Source organism: Passer domesticus, chromosome 6 (genome assembly GCF_036417665.1).
Source record: "Passer domesticus isolate bPasDom1 chromosome 6, bPasDom1.hap1, whole genome shotgun sequence".
Classification (NCBI taxonomy): domain Eukaryota; kingdom Metazoa; phylum Chordata; class Aves; order Passeriformes; family Passeridae; genus Passer; species Passer domesticus.
Window position 1 is genome coordinate 69878773 of NC_087479.1, and position 12244 is coordinate 69891016.

The following is a 12244-nucleotide window of genomic DNA, read 5'->3' on the forward strand; positions in this document are numbered from 1 at the left end:
CCACACAGCAGCTGAGGGAAGCTGTCCCAGCCAAGGGCTGCAGAGCCACTCCTGGACACTGGGAATTCCTGCAGGTGCCTCCAGCCACAGGTGAGGCTCCAACCTCGCTGTGAGAGGCCCAGCTCTGACAGTGCTGAATGAACAAACTGACAACACTTCTAGTGTGGGAACATCTGGTTTCATCCTCCTCTTGGGTTTCTCCCAAAGCCTGGCCAGGGCTCAAGGAGGAACCAAGGGAGCTGACTTTGATCCTTCAGCCCCAAACAAGGCCAGATGTCAGATTTCATGGCCTTGTCTGGCTTGCAAATACAAAAAGATCAATACATGTGTCACTTAAGGAGTGGCTACATCTATCACAGTGCTAATGACCATGCATGCTTCATTAATGAGCAGATACAAAGATAACCTTTGGTTGGAAGGTTCATCCAGAGGCCACCTTTGGCTCAGGGCCTGCTGTTCAGGCCTCACTCAGGGCTGTCGTCCAGGCCTTGGCACTTCAGGGACGTGGTTTAGTGCTGGGCTTGGCACTCCTGGGTGACCGGCTGGACTGGATGAGCTCAGAGGTCTTTTCCAACAGAAAGGATGCTGTGATTCCATTATTATATCCACTGCATTCAGCTAGGTCTATTTGAGCAGCATTACTTTGCTCCAAAAGTTCCCTCTTGCTCAGCTCCTGTGGCCTATGGCTGCAGCTCCTTGAGTTCCTGGTGCTAAACTACTCATGCTGAACGAGACGACTCAAAGAGATGAATACAGTCCATGCAATTCTTTCTGGGACACGGAGAGGAGAGGATGTGGAAACAGTGTGGTGTGGCCTCCTCTCTGCCCTTCATGCCTTTCAGCGCTGTGAACTAGCCAAGAGCTTTCTCCAAGAGTGCAATGGAGCAGCTGTTCCTGCTCCTGGTTCTGGCTCTCTCCAGTCTCTGACCTTGCCTGCTTTTGTCCCTCTTGCTGTGCCCTCTCTTCCCCCAGGGCTCAGTGGCTGCTGCCCAGGACTGTGGGACTGGCACAGATGCAGTGGTCGAGACCTTCCTTGCTGTGGCCTTGGAGCTGCCTGGGCACAGCAGCCTCTTCCATCCGGAAGCTCCCCATAGACAGGGAGTCTCCAGCTCTGTTCCTTGCACAACCTCCAGGAGCCCAGGGCTGCCATCTCAAGTCCCTGCTGGCACTGGGGGCTCCCAGGTGCCTCAGGCTGCTGTGACACCGCTGCACACAGGAGGGAAGAATGGCAGGGGCTGTGCTGAAAGTCAGCTCCATCTGCTGCTGCTGCTGTGGGGTCATTTGTCCAGCCCTGCCCCAGAGTCAGGGATCAGATCCAGGCCCTGCTGCTGCTCCCTCGGGATCAGCCCCAGTTTGGGTGTTGCTGTCAGGGCCAGCAGGAGCGGTGGCTGGAGCAGCAGGTGCTGACAGTGCCCCAAGCCCTGGGGCTGGAGGGGTCCCTGGGCTGGGCTGGGAGGGAGCTGCCCCTTGTTCTCCCTCTGCCCCAGGCAAAGCTGGGCCGGGCACAAGTGGGGCAGCACAGCCACCAGGGAGCCTGCGAGTCTCTTCCAGCCCTGGCTGCTCAGAGTTTGGGCCTTGGAGCCTCAGGTGGCCAAAGGCAGCTGCTCCTGGTCCCTCTGTGTGCCCGTGTTCAGCAGTGCTGCTCCATCAGTCTGTGCCCAGCAGTGGGGAAAAGCCTCAGCCCTGCAGGGCCAGGAGCTGCCGGGCTCTGCCTGAGCAGCTCAGCCAGCAGGAAGGGAGCTGCTCCACACGAGAGCCAGGAGCAAAGGGCACTCTTTTTTTACAGCATGTTTTCTGTTATGAGGGAAAAAAAAACCCCAAAAATAAAATTTGGTAAAATGATAAAGATAAAAACAAAACCCAAGTGTGCAGTGAAAAATCTTTTGTGACTTAGTATTAAGAGGTAAGTGATCTTTTGAAGAAGAAAACTCAGTTATTTTTTTCATACATTACTTTGTGAATGTGCTGATGGCATGGATCCATATTACTGACCTCAGCAGCATTTTTAAAAAGTTTTTGGGCTTTGTTTCCAACATTGTTATTTTAAATTGTGCTTGAAGCAATGGGAAATTGCTTTGTGCCCTTCCAGCTCCAAGCAGGACTGGGAATCTAACCTCTGTCAAACCCCAAATCCTTCAGAAGATGCCCTTCCTTCTCACCCTGTGAATGAGCTGCACATTCCCTTTGAAACTGTCAGGGATTTCTTAAAGACACAAAGTCCCACTTACAGCTCTTTGCTCTGGTTTGGGAGTGCAGAAGGGCAATTCTCCATCCATCATCTCCAGACTGCACTGCCTCAGGAACACGGCCCACTCGCCACGTTTGGCCCTCTCGTGGCACTTCTAGAGGAGGAAGAAAAAGCCAAAAAGAAATGAAGAGTGGGAGAGATGAAACATCCTGTGGAGATTCAGACGTTCAGCTGGGACTGTGGAGAGTTTGGGTCCTTGCCAATTGGATGTGTGTCCCCAACTGCAATCCCTGGGCCCGCAGGAGAGTCTCACTCACCTGCCAAAGCAGAAAGCTCAGGCGCTGTGCTCGGAACCGGCTCGTCTGATGCAAAGCTGTCACAGCAATGTGAGGGCAGAGCCAGCCCAGCTGTGTCCAGGGATGAGCCCAGCAGAGCCATGGCAGAGCCCAGAGCAGCCTCAGCACCTGCAGAGCCCGGCCGCAAGCAGAGAAACCAGAAACTGCCCATCAGCTGAAGGCTCCTGTCCCCTTGTCACAACGCCCGCGGTGCCCAGGCCATGCTGGCTGTGCCCAGAGCTGCCCATCAGTGCTGCCTTGGGGAGCAGGGCAGGAGGGCAGGACATGTGCCCAGCCTGCAGCCAGCTATGGCACATCCAGCCCTCAGCAGCTGCCCAGAGCCAAAAAGCAGCTGGGCAGCCGACTGAAGAATTCCTTGCATCCCTCCCAGCAAAGGGGGGAACCTTTGGTGCCTGGCCAGGCCGTGCCATTGTTTCCTGGGTTGACTATATGATGCTTTTATCCCCAATCGTCTTGTTCTGTTTATACTGAATAATAAGTTTTACACCTTTAAGACTCTCTTCCAGACAGTGAGGAGGGGAGGGAAGAAGCGCGCAGTTTGTTTTCAGACTGCTCTCACTCCTCCACATTCCTGCTCCTGGACTGTGTTGTCTGCGGATGGACAGACAGCCGGACAGAGCTCCTTTTTTCCCTTTTTCTTGCTTTTAGTTAGTTTTAGCTAGCTGAGGCAAAGAAGTTCTCTGCATTGTGATTTTTTTTCCTTTTTTCTTGGACCTGTTCAAGCCTGCTCTGGACTGAACACCCAGAAGAGCACCGGCAGCTCCACCTGTGGCCCCCTGGCCGGGCCTGGGCCACGGCGTTTTCCAGCACCAGAGAGACTGATCAGAGACTGAGTGAGCCGAGCTGCAACCTGGGGAGGGGACTGTTCTGAGTTTGCTTTCTTTGGAGCAGTGAGAAGTTTTATTGTTAATATTGTTTGGTTTCTATTGTTTAATAAACAGGTTTCTTTCCACTTTTCTCCAAGGAGATATTTTCTCCCGAACCGGTTGGAGGGGGGGAAGGGCAATTGAATCTGCTTTTGTAGAGAAGCCCCTTTGGGGGTTATCTCCCAAACTTGCCCTAAACCAGGACAAATACAGTTAGTGGCGCCCAACGCGTGGCTTGAGAAAGTGGAAAAAAACCCTTTATTGATTGCAGATTGGTTGTGCTTGCTGTGCAGTAGGTTAAAGTACCCAGTAGCCATGTTATTTGAATTTGTAATGTCTCTTGGGGAGGCCTTTATGTGGCTCTGGTCTCTAGACCTTTTTGAGGTTTCAATACCTTTCTGTTCACTAGGATTGTTGTCTCTATCACGTAGTTTTTGCGGTAAAGGGGCACGGATTGGATTAGCTATTGTGTTAGCCTTGGTGATAATGATTTATAGGGCGTTTACAAAGATGGCGTCTGTTTACGATATGTATGGTTTATGGTTTCTTCGTCCTACCCTGCATCCCAGTTCTAGCAGTATGTTTTGGGAATTTATTAGTAATTACACCCAGCTAGTTAGAGGAGGAGCAGGGAATGAGGCTTTCCAGCCTTTCCTTTCCTTCTTCTCCTTTGAATCTGTTATGTCACTTTTGGAGAATGTTCAGTTTCCCCTGAATGTTAAAGAGACCATCTTTCTGGTATTTAATCTCGTAAGCTTCCTCTATATGGTCTGCAGCTTCTCTAGAATGAGGGCCGAGATGTCTAAAAGAGCTGATGAGACCCCTGACCCAGAAGTAGACCCACGTGTGGAGAATCCTGAGTGGGGTGGAAAATGGGAAAATATGGGCCAAATCCTGAAAGAATTCTCTGACCCTATAGTCTGGGACTTTCCCCATGAACAAATTCAGAACCCAGCTGAGGTGGGGAAATATCTGAAAGAGAAGTATCTCAATGATGGCCCTAAGGAGAAAAGGATCATTGCAGTGAGCTGGGCCCTAGCATATGCTTATCGCACACTGCTAGATACTGTAGGGCAGCAGACAGAGGAAGGGGGGCAGGGAGATACATCATCAGCTATCCCAGTCGCTCAGGTTGCAGCCAACACCCCAGGCTCAAAGTCAGCAGCTAAACCACATAGTGAGCCTAAGCCAGCAGTTAAACCAGACAATAAGCCTCAACCAATGGCTGTTGCTACTAGCACTAGAAGTGGGAAGTGCACAGACAAGACCGATCGACCAGTGGATGATGATGATGATGATGCAGGAGAAGGACCCTCAACATTTCCTGACATAAAATCAGGAGTCAAAGCAACTGGCACAAGATCAGAAGCCAATATTGAGTCCTTCTCCCTGAAGGACCTGCGTGGCCTAAGGAAGGATTACACCCGACGATCTGATGAATCCATAATTAGCTGGTTAGTCCGTCTTTGGGATGCTGCAGGCAAGGCTACAATTCTGGACGGCACAGAAGCGAGGCATTTGGGATCTCTGTCACATGATCCTGTCATCGACCAAGGCATGATGAGGGGGGCTAACCCTCACAGCCTCTGGGCACGGGTCTTGGACAGTGTAGCACAAAGATACCTGTGTGCCGATGATCTCTACATGCAGCAAACACAGTGGAAAACCATAGAACAAGGGATTCAACGCTTGAGGGAAATGGCAGTAGCGGAGATTATCTTCTCAGATGACATAACAACTAAGAATTCAGACTTGGTACCATGCACATCTGTGATGTGGCAAAAACTGGTATGACTTGGGCCACATGAATATGCATCTGCTCTAGCTATTATGAAGTGGGATGACACGGATGAGACCGTGCTTGACATGGCAAGGAAGCTCCGATGCAGATGCTGTACATGGCCCAACACATGCCAGAATCGCAGCGGTGGAAACACGTCTGCAGAGATTAGAGGATAAGATAGAGGAGAATCATAAGAAGCTCAGAGAGGAGATTAAAGTAGACCTTCTCCAAATCTCGGCAGTACAGATCAGAGGTTCTAGTACCCAACGCAGACGTTCCCCAGATGGAGAGAGAAGGTACACCCCACGAGCTGAGCTGTGGTTCTTCCTGCGTGATTGTGGAGAAAACATGAGGCTATGGGATGGAAAATCCACCGCTGCTCTTGCGTGAATTGAAGGAAGACAGGGCTCAGAGAGGAAGTTCCACCACAAGGAAAGCAGCTCCAGTTGCCCATAGCCGAACTGCCAGGTATGATGATGATGATGATGATGACATGTCTAATCCCCTTGAAGGAACCTCTAAGACATATGCCCAAGGAAAGAAGGATAACCAGGCTTAGAGGGGCCCTGCCTCTAGCCAGGTAGAGGCTAGGGAAAATCGTGTTTTCTGGACGGTGTGGATTCGTTGGCCTGGCACATCGGAACCACAAGAGTATAAAGCTTTGGTCGACACTGGTGCACAGTGTACCATAATTCCATCAAGACACGTGGGGACAGAATCCGTTTCTATCGCTGGTGTGACAGGGGGATCACAAGACTTCACTTTGGTGGAAGCTGATGTGAGCTTGACTGGGAATGAGTGGAAGAAACATCCTATTGTGACTGGCCCAGAGGCCCCATGTATCCTGGGCATAGATTATCTCCGAAGTGAGTATTTCAAAGACCCAAAAGGACTGAGGTGGGCATTTGGGATAGCAGCTGTAGTGACAGAGGGCGTCCAGCAATTGAATACCTTGCCTGGACTGTCTGAGAATCCATCTACAGTAGGGCTTCTGAAGGGAGAAGAGCAACAGGTACCAATTGCCACTTCCACAGTGCATCGTCGACAGTATAGAACCACTCGAGATGCTGTGATTCCCATCCATAAGATGATCCGAGAGCTAGAGAGCCAAGGGGTGGTCAGCAAGACCCACTCACCCTTCAACAGCCCCATCTGGCCTGTGCGTAAATCTGAAGGAGAATGGAGACTGACGGTGGACTACCGTGCATTGAATGAAGTGACTCCACCACTGAGCGCTGCTGTGCCAGACATATTAGAGCTCCAGTATGAGCTTGAGTCCAAGGCAGCGAAGTGGTATGCCACTATCGATATTGCCAATGCATTTTTCTCCATTCCGCTGGCAGCAGAATGCAGGCCTCAGTTTGCCTTCACCTGGAGAGGTGTGCAGTACACCTGGAACCGACTGCCCCAGGGGTGGAAGCACAGTCCTACCATCTGCCATGGACTGATCCAGAGTACACTAGAAAAGGGTGAAGCTCCAGAACATCTACAATATATTGATGACACCATTGTATGGGGGAAGACAGCAGCAGAAGTGTTTGAGAAAGGAGAGAAAATTATCCAGATTCTCCTGAAAGCCGGCTTTGCCATCAAGAAGAGCAAAGTCAAAGGACCTGCTCAAGAGATCCAGTTTCTGGGAGTGAAGTGGCAAGACGGACGGCGTCAGATTCCCACTGATGTCATCAACAAGATCACAGCAATGTCTCCACCATCCAACAAGAAGGAAACACAAGCTTTCCTGGGTGCCATAGGTTTTTGGAGAATGCATATTCCTGAGTACAGCCAGATCGTGAGCCCTCTCTATCTAGTCACCCGTAAGAAGAACACTTTCCACTGGGGCCCTGAACAGCAACAAGCCTTCGTCCAGATTAAGCAGGAGATCGCTCATGCGGTAGCCCTTGGCCCAGTCAGGACAGGACCAGATGTGAAGAATGTGCTCTATTCTGCAGCCGGGAACCATGGTTTGTCCTGGAGCCTGTGGCAGAAGGTGCCTGGGGAGACTCGAGGTTGACCACTGGGATTTTGGAGTCGAAGCTACAGAGGGTCTGAAGCCAACTATACTCCAACAGAGAAGGAAATTTTAGCAGCCTATGAAGGAGTCCAAGCTGCCTCAGAGGTAATAGGCACCGAAGCACAACTCCTCCTGGCACCCCGACTACCAGTACTGGAGCAGATGTTCAAAGCAAAAATTCCCTCTACCCACCATGCCACCAGTGCTACATGGAGTAAGTGGATTGCTCTCATAACACAGCGCGCCTGTATTGGAAAGCTGAATCGCCCTGGGATTCTGGAAATAATTACAAACTGGCCAGAAGGTGAAAACTTCAGTCTCACTGATGAAGAGGAACAAGAAGTGACACGTGCTGAAGAAGCTCCTCCATATAACCAACTGCCAGCGGAAGAAACACAATATGCTCTTTTTACTGATGGTTCCTGTCGCATGGTAGGAATGAATCGGAAGTGGAAAGCAGCTGTATGGAGCCCCACACGACAGGTTGCAGAGGCCACTGAAGGAGAAGGTGGATCAGGCCAACTTGCTGAACTCAAAGCTGTTCAACTGGCCTTGGACATTGCTGAAAGAGAGAGGTGGCCAAAGCTCTACCTCTACACTGATTCATGGATGGTAGCCAATGCTCTGTGGGGATGGCTGGAGAGGTGGAAAGAGGCTAATTGGCAGCGTAGAGGAAAACCAATTTGGGCTGTTGAAGAGTGGAAAGACATCGCTACCAGGGTAGGGAGGCTACCTGTGAAGGTCCGCCATGTAGATGCCCATGTGCCCAAGAGTAGAGCCAATGAGGAGCACCAAAACAATGAGCAGGTAGACCAGGCTGCAAAGATAGGGGTGTCCAAGATAGACCTAGATTGGGAGCACAAGGGAGAGTTATTCCTAGCTCGATGGGCCCATGATGCCTCAGGTCATCAGGGTAGAGATGCCACCTATAAGTGGGCACGAGACCGAGGGGTGGATTTAACCATGGACAGTATTTCTCAGGTTATCCACGACTGTGAGACGTGTGCTGCCATCAAACAGGCCAAGAGGGTGAAGCCCCTATGGTATGGTGGGCGGTGGTCCAAGTACAAGTATGGGGAGGCCTGGCAGATTGACTACATCACACTGCCCCAAACACGCCAAGGCAAGCGCTACGTGCTCACAATGGTAGAAGCCACCACAGGGTGGTTGGAGACCTATCCTGTGCCTCATGCTACTGCCCGTAACACCATCCTGGGCCTTGAAAAGCAAGTCCTGTGGAGACATGGTACCCCGGAGAGGATTGAGTCAGACAACGGGACTCATTTCAAGAACAGCCTTATCAGCACCTGGGCTAGAGAACATGGCATTGAGTGGGTGTACCATATCCCCTACCATGCACCAGCTGCGGGAAAAGTAGAAAGGTACAATGGGCTGCTAAAAACCACCTTAAAAGCCTTAGGTGGGGGATCTTTCAAAAATTGGGAGCAGCATCTGGCAAAGGCCACCTGGTTAGTTAATACCCGAGGCTCTACTAACCGAGTGGGCCCTGCCCAATCAGAGCCTTTGCATAGAGTAGATGGAGACAAAATCCCAGTGGTACATGTCAGGGGTTTGTTAGGGAAGACAGTTTGGATCAATCCTGCCTCGAGTACAGACAAACCCATTCGCGGGGTTGTTTTTGCTCAGGGACCAGGTTGCACATGGTGGATAATGCAAAAAGATGGAAGAACACGATGTGTACCTCAGGGAGATCTGATTGTTGGGTGAGAACCATGTATATATATCACTGTTTGCTAAATGTTGCCACCCTTGTCTGTGTATAGCTGTATATTAGATGTATAATGTGTGTGTTTGTAGAGTTAGAATATATATATTAGTTTTAGTAGTAAGGTAACAATATGGGGGTAAGGGGTGGAATGTCCTGGGTTGACTATATGATGCTTTTATCCCCAATCGTCTTGTTCTGTTTATACTGAATAATAAGTTTTACACCTTTAAGACTCTCTTCCAGACAGTGAGGAGGGGAGGGAAGAAGCGCGCAGTTTGTTTTCAGACTGCTCTCACTCCTCCACATTCCTGCTCCTGGACTGTGTTGTCTGCGGATGGACAGACAGCCGGACAGAGCTCCTTTTTTCCCTTTTTCTTGCTTTTAGTTAGTTTTAGCTAGCTGAGGCAAAGAAGTTCTCTGCATTGTGATTTTTTTTCCTTTTTTCTTGGACCTGTTCAAGCCTGCTCTGGACTGAACACCCAGAAGAGCACCAGCAGCTCCACCTGTGGCCCCCTGGCCGGGCCTGGGCCACGGCGTTTTCCAGCACCAGAGAGACTGATCAGAGACTGAGTGAGCCGAGCTGCAACCTGGGGAGGGGACTGTTCTGAGTTTGCTTTCTTTGGAGCAGTGAGAAGTTTTATTGTTAATATTGTTTGGTTTCTATTGTTTAATAAACAGGTTTCTTTCCACTTTTCTCCAAGGAGATATTTTCTCCCGAACCGGTTGGAGGGGGGGAGGGGCAATTGAATCTGCTTTTGTAGAGAAGCCCCTTTGGGGGTTATCTCCCAAACTTGCCCTAAACCAGGACACATGCCCAGGTCTGGGAGCATCCCCCTGGCTGTGGAACTCACCTGCAAATTGGGTGTGGAGGGTGTCTTTAGAGAAGGTGCCAGAATCCAAGTCCATCTTCTTCAGCTGGCCAGGCCAAGGAAGAGGTTTTCATCCTTGAGGTTGTCCTTGCTGTCTCCAGCAGCAGCCCCACCTGGTACAGCTTCTCCAGGAGCTCCTTCTCCTTCCCTGGGACCAGACCAGGCTGTCAGGGCTCTGCCCAGGGCCCCAGCCAAACATGAACCAGACAAACAAACCAGGGGGGATGGTGGCCACCAGTGCTTGCCACACCAGATCTCCAGCTCAGCTCCAGCCCAAGAGCTGCGTGTTCCCTTCTGCTGACCCCTGCTCAGAGCTACAGGCAGGACAAAACCAGTCTGGTTTGCTTTGCCACTGAGTGCCAAGAGATGTGTGGAGCTCCTACCTGCCAGGCCTCTGGATCCAACTGTGCACATGGATCTCTCTCATCTTCTAGGGACGAGGAGCACCCTGCATCCAAGGATGGCAGAAAAGCTCTTCTAATGATGGCCTGTCCGAGGGTTGCATGGACAAACAGCTCTTAATGACATCTTGGCACTCTGGGAAGACAAACCAGAAATCACCAGTCACTTGGAGAAGTTGCCCCCCTGTTCCTGTGCCCAGGCCATACTGGGTGTGCCCAGAGCTGGGCCTAAACTTCCCCACGGATTCTCTGTTTAGAGGAGAGCAGGACATGTGCCACCTCCTCAGCAGCTGCCAGAGCAGGATGCCCATCAGCCCGCTGCTGTCTCCCAGCACCGGTATTCCCCCTGTGCCCAGAGATGAGGATCCACCTTGAGAGAGCCGTGGTGGGAACAAGATGCGCCCCCAGATCATCTCCTGGCCCCTCCTGAACGGGTGCTTCCCCACGACCAGCTGGTACAGCAGGAGGCCCAGGGACCAGATCGTCGCTGCCTCGCTGTGGTAGCTTTGGTGCTGGGTCCACTCTGGTGGGCTGTAGGCCAGGGTTCCTGTGGAACACAGACAGAGCTCAGCAGGGGGATGCTGCTGCTCCCAGAGCCTGGCCCCAGCATCCCCGGGCATGTGGGGGCTGCTCCAGCAGCACACGGGGTGACTGCTGCCCTCTCACCATGACCTGGGACTTGTGTACAAACTCGGGGCTGGAAAAGAAGCCAGTGCTGCTGGAAGAGGGCAGCAGAAACCCTGGGAAGGCCCAGCCATGACACAGAAAGGAAAAACCCACCCACTGGTGGAGAAAACCCACTCTCCTCGCTGCCTGCATGGGCCCCCAAAAAATGTTAATAAGCCAAGGCAAACAAGGGGAGTGGAGCAGTCCAAGCCCCCCTCCCCTGCACACCAAACCATCCAGGGCACGGGGTCAGACCCCCCTCTCCACTACCCACATGGGGGTTTTTGTCGGGCTGGCTGCACCAGCTCCAGCCCCAGCCCAGGGCACAGTGGGTACTGAAGGCTGTCAGCAGGGCTGGGAGCTGGCCCCCCTCACACCCCAACCAAATCAACTTGGCTCCAGCATTAATCCCATCCCAGCTGCAGTAGGGGGAAGCCCCGGTGCTACACCCAGGCTGGGCCATGAGATGCCCAGGAGCATCCCCTGCGAGGGCTCACCTGCAAACTGGGTGTAGGCTGTGTCTTGGAGGAAAGCGCCACAGCCAAAGTCGATCAGTTTCAGCTGCCCGCTGGCCAGGTCGAGCAGGATGTTCTCGGGCTTGATGTCCCTGTCAGGACCCCGCAGCTGGTGCAGTGCCGCACGGCCTCCAGCACCTGGCGGAACAGCCCCCGCGCCTCCTCCTCCGGCAGGAACCTCCGCTCCGCCAGGAAAACCGACAGCTCCTGGCACTGCTCCGCCAGGAAATCCGACAGCTCCTGGCACTGCTCTGGATGCTCCAGCACCATCAAGAAGCTGTCGGGGAGCTCAAGCCACTCCAGGAGCTGAATGACACCAGCACACCCACAGGACACCTTGGCCAGCAGCACGATCTCCAGGGGCGCGCTGGTGCCGTCGGGCTGCGGGAGGAGCGCGATGCCGTCAGTGGAGCTGAGGCCATGCCAGGGCTCTGGGACCCCTCAGCCAGCCCGGGATGCTCTGCATGCCCCGCTCAGCCCATGCCTGCTCTCCCCACAGGGCTCCCGGCAGCTCCCACCCTGCCGGGCCCCGGCTCCTCGCCACCCGGCACGGCCCGGCTTCTGCCGCCGGCCCCGCTCTCTCACCAGCTCGCTCCAGTGCCGGATGCGATCCCGCGGCACGCGTTTGATGGCCACCTGCGAGCAAGGGAGAGCAGCGGGCTGAGCTCAACGCCCGTCCCGCCGCACCCCGACCTTCTCCTCCTTGTCCTCCTCCCCCTCCGCCCGCCGCCGGCCCCGCCGCTCACCGGGGCGCCGTCCGAGAGCCGCGTCGCTGAGCAGACGCCGCCGAATCCTCCGCGCCCCAGCAGGGAACCCAGGCGGTAGCGCTCCTGCAGGGCCTCCTGCGCCTTCCCTGCGGG

At 53.1% G+C, this 12244-nt stretch overlaps 1 protein-coding gene and 1 long non-coding RNA gene across 2 annotated transcripts in view; one reads left to right on the forward strand and one right to left on the reverse strand.

Annotated features, from left to right (window-relative positions):
* Nucleotides 1-12244, forward strand: part of LOC135303948 (uncharacterized) — a 25231-nt gene continuing 12987 nt past the window's right edge. Inside the window, exon 1 of the long non-coding RNA XR_010365371.1 lies at nucleotides 1-90. This is a non-coding gene — a long non-coding RNA (uncharacterized LOC135303948). The remainder of the gene's footprint in view (nucleotides 91-12244) is intronic.
* LOC135301975 (serine/threonine-protein kinase pim-1-like) overlaps nucleotides 2229-12244 on the reverse strand; it is a 10416-nt gene continuing 400 nt past the window's right edge. The window contains exons 2-9 of the mRNA XM_064422555.1: nucleotides 12131-12237; nucleotides 11970-12020; nucleotides 11544-11765; nucleotides 11367-11493; nucleotides 10574-10750; nucleotides 10186-10339; nucleotides 9785-9950; nucleotides 2229-2342 (exon numbers count right to left, since the gene is read on the reverse strand). Coding sequence (XP_064278625.1) covers nucleotides 10233-10339; nucleotides 10574-10750; nucleotides 11367-11493; nucleotides 11544-11765; nucleotides 11970-12020; nucleotides 12131-12237 — 791 coding nt within the window. The 3' untranslated portion in view covers nucleotides 2229-2342; nucleotides 9785-9950; nucleotides 10186-10232. The remainder of the gene's footprint in view (nucleotides 2343-9784; nucleotides 9951-10185; nucleotides 10340-10573; nucleotides 10751-11366; nucleotides 11494-11543; nucleotides 11766-11969; nucleotides 12021-12130; nucleotides 12238-12244) is intronic.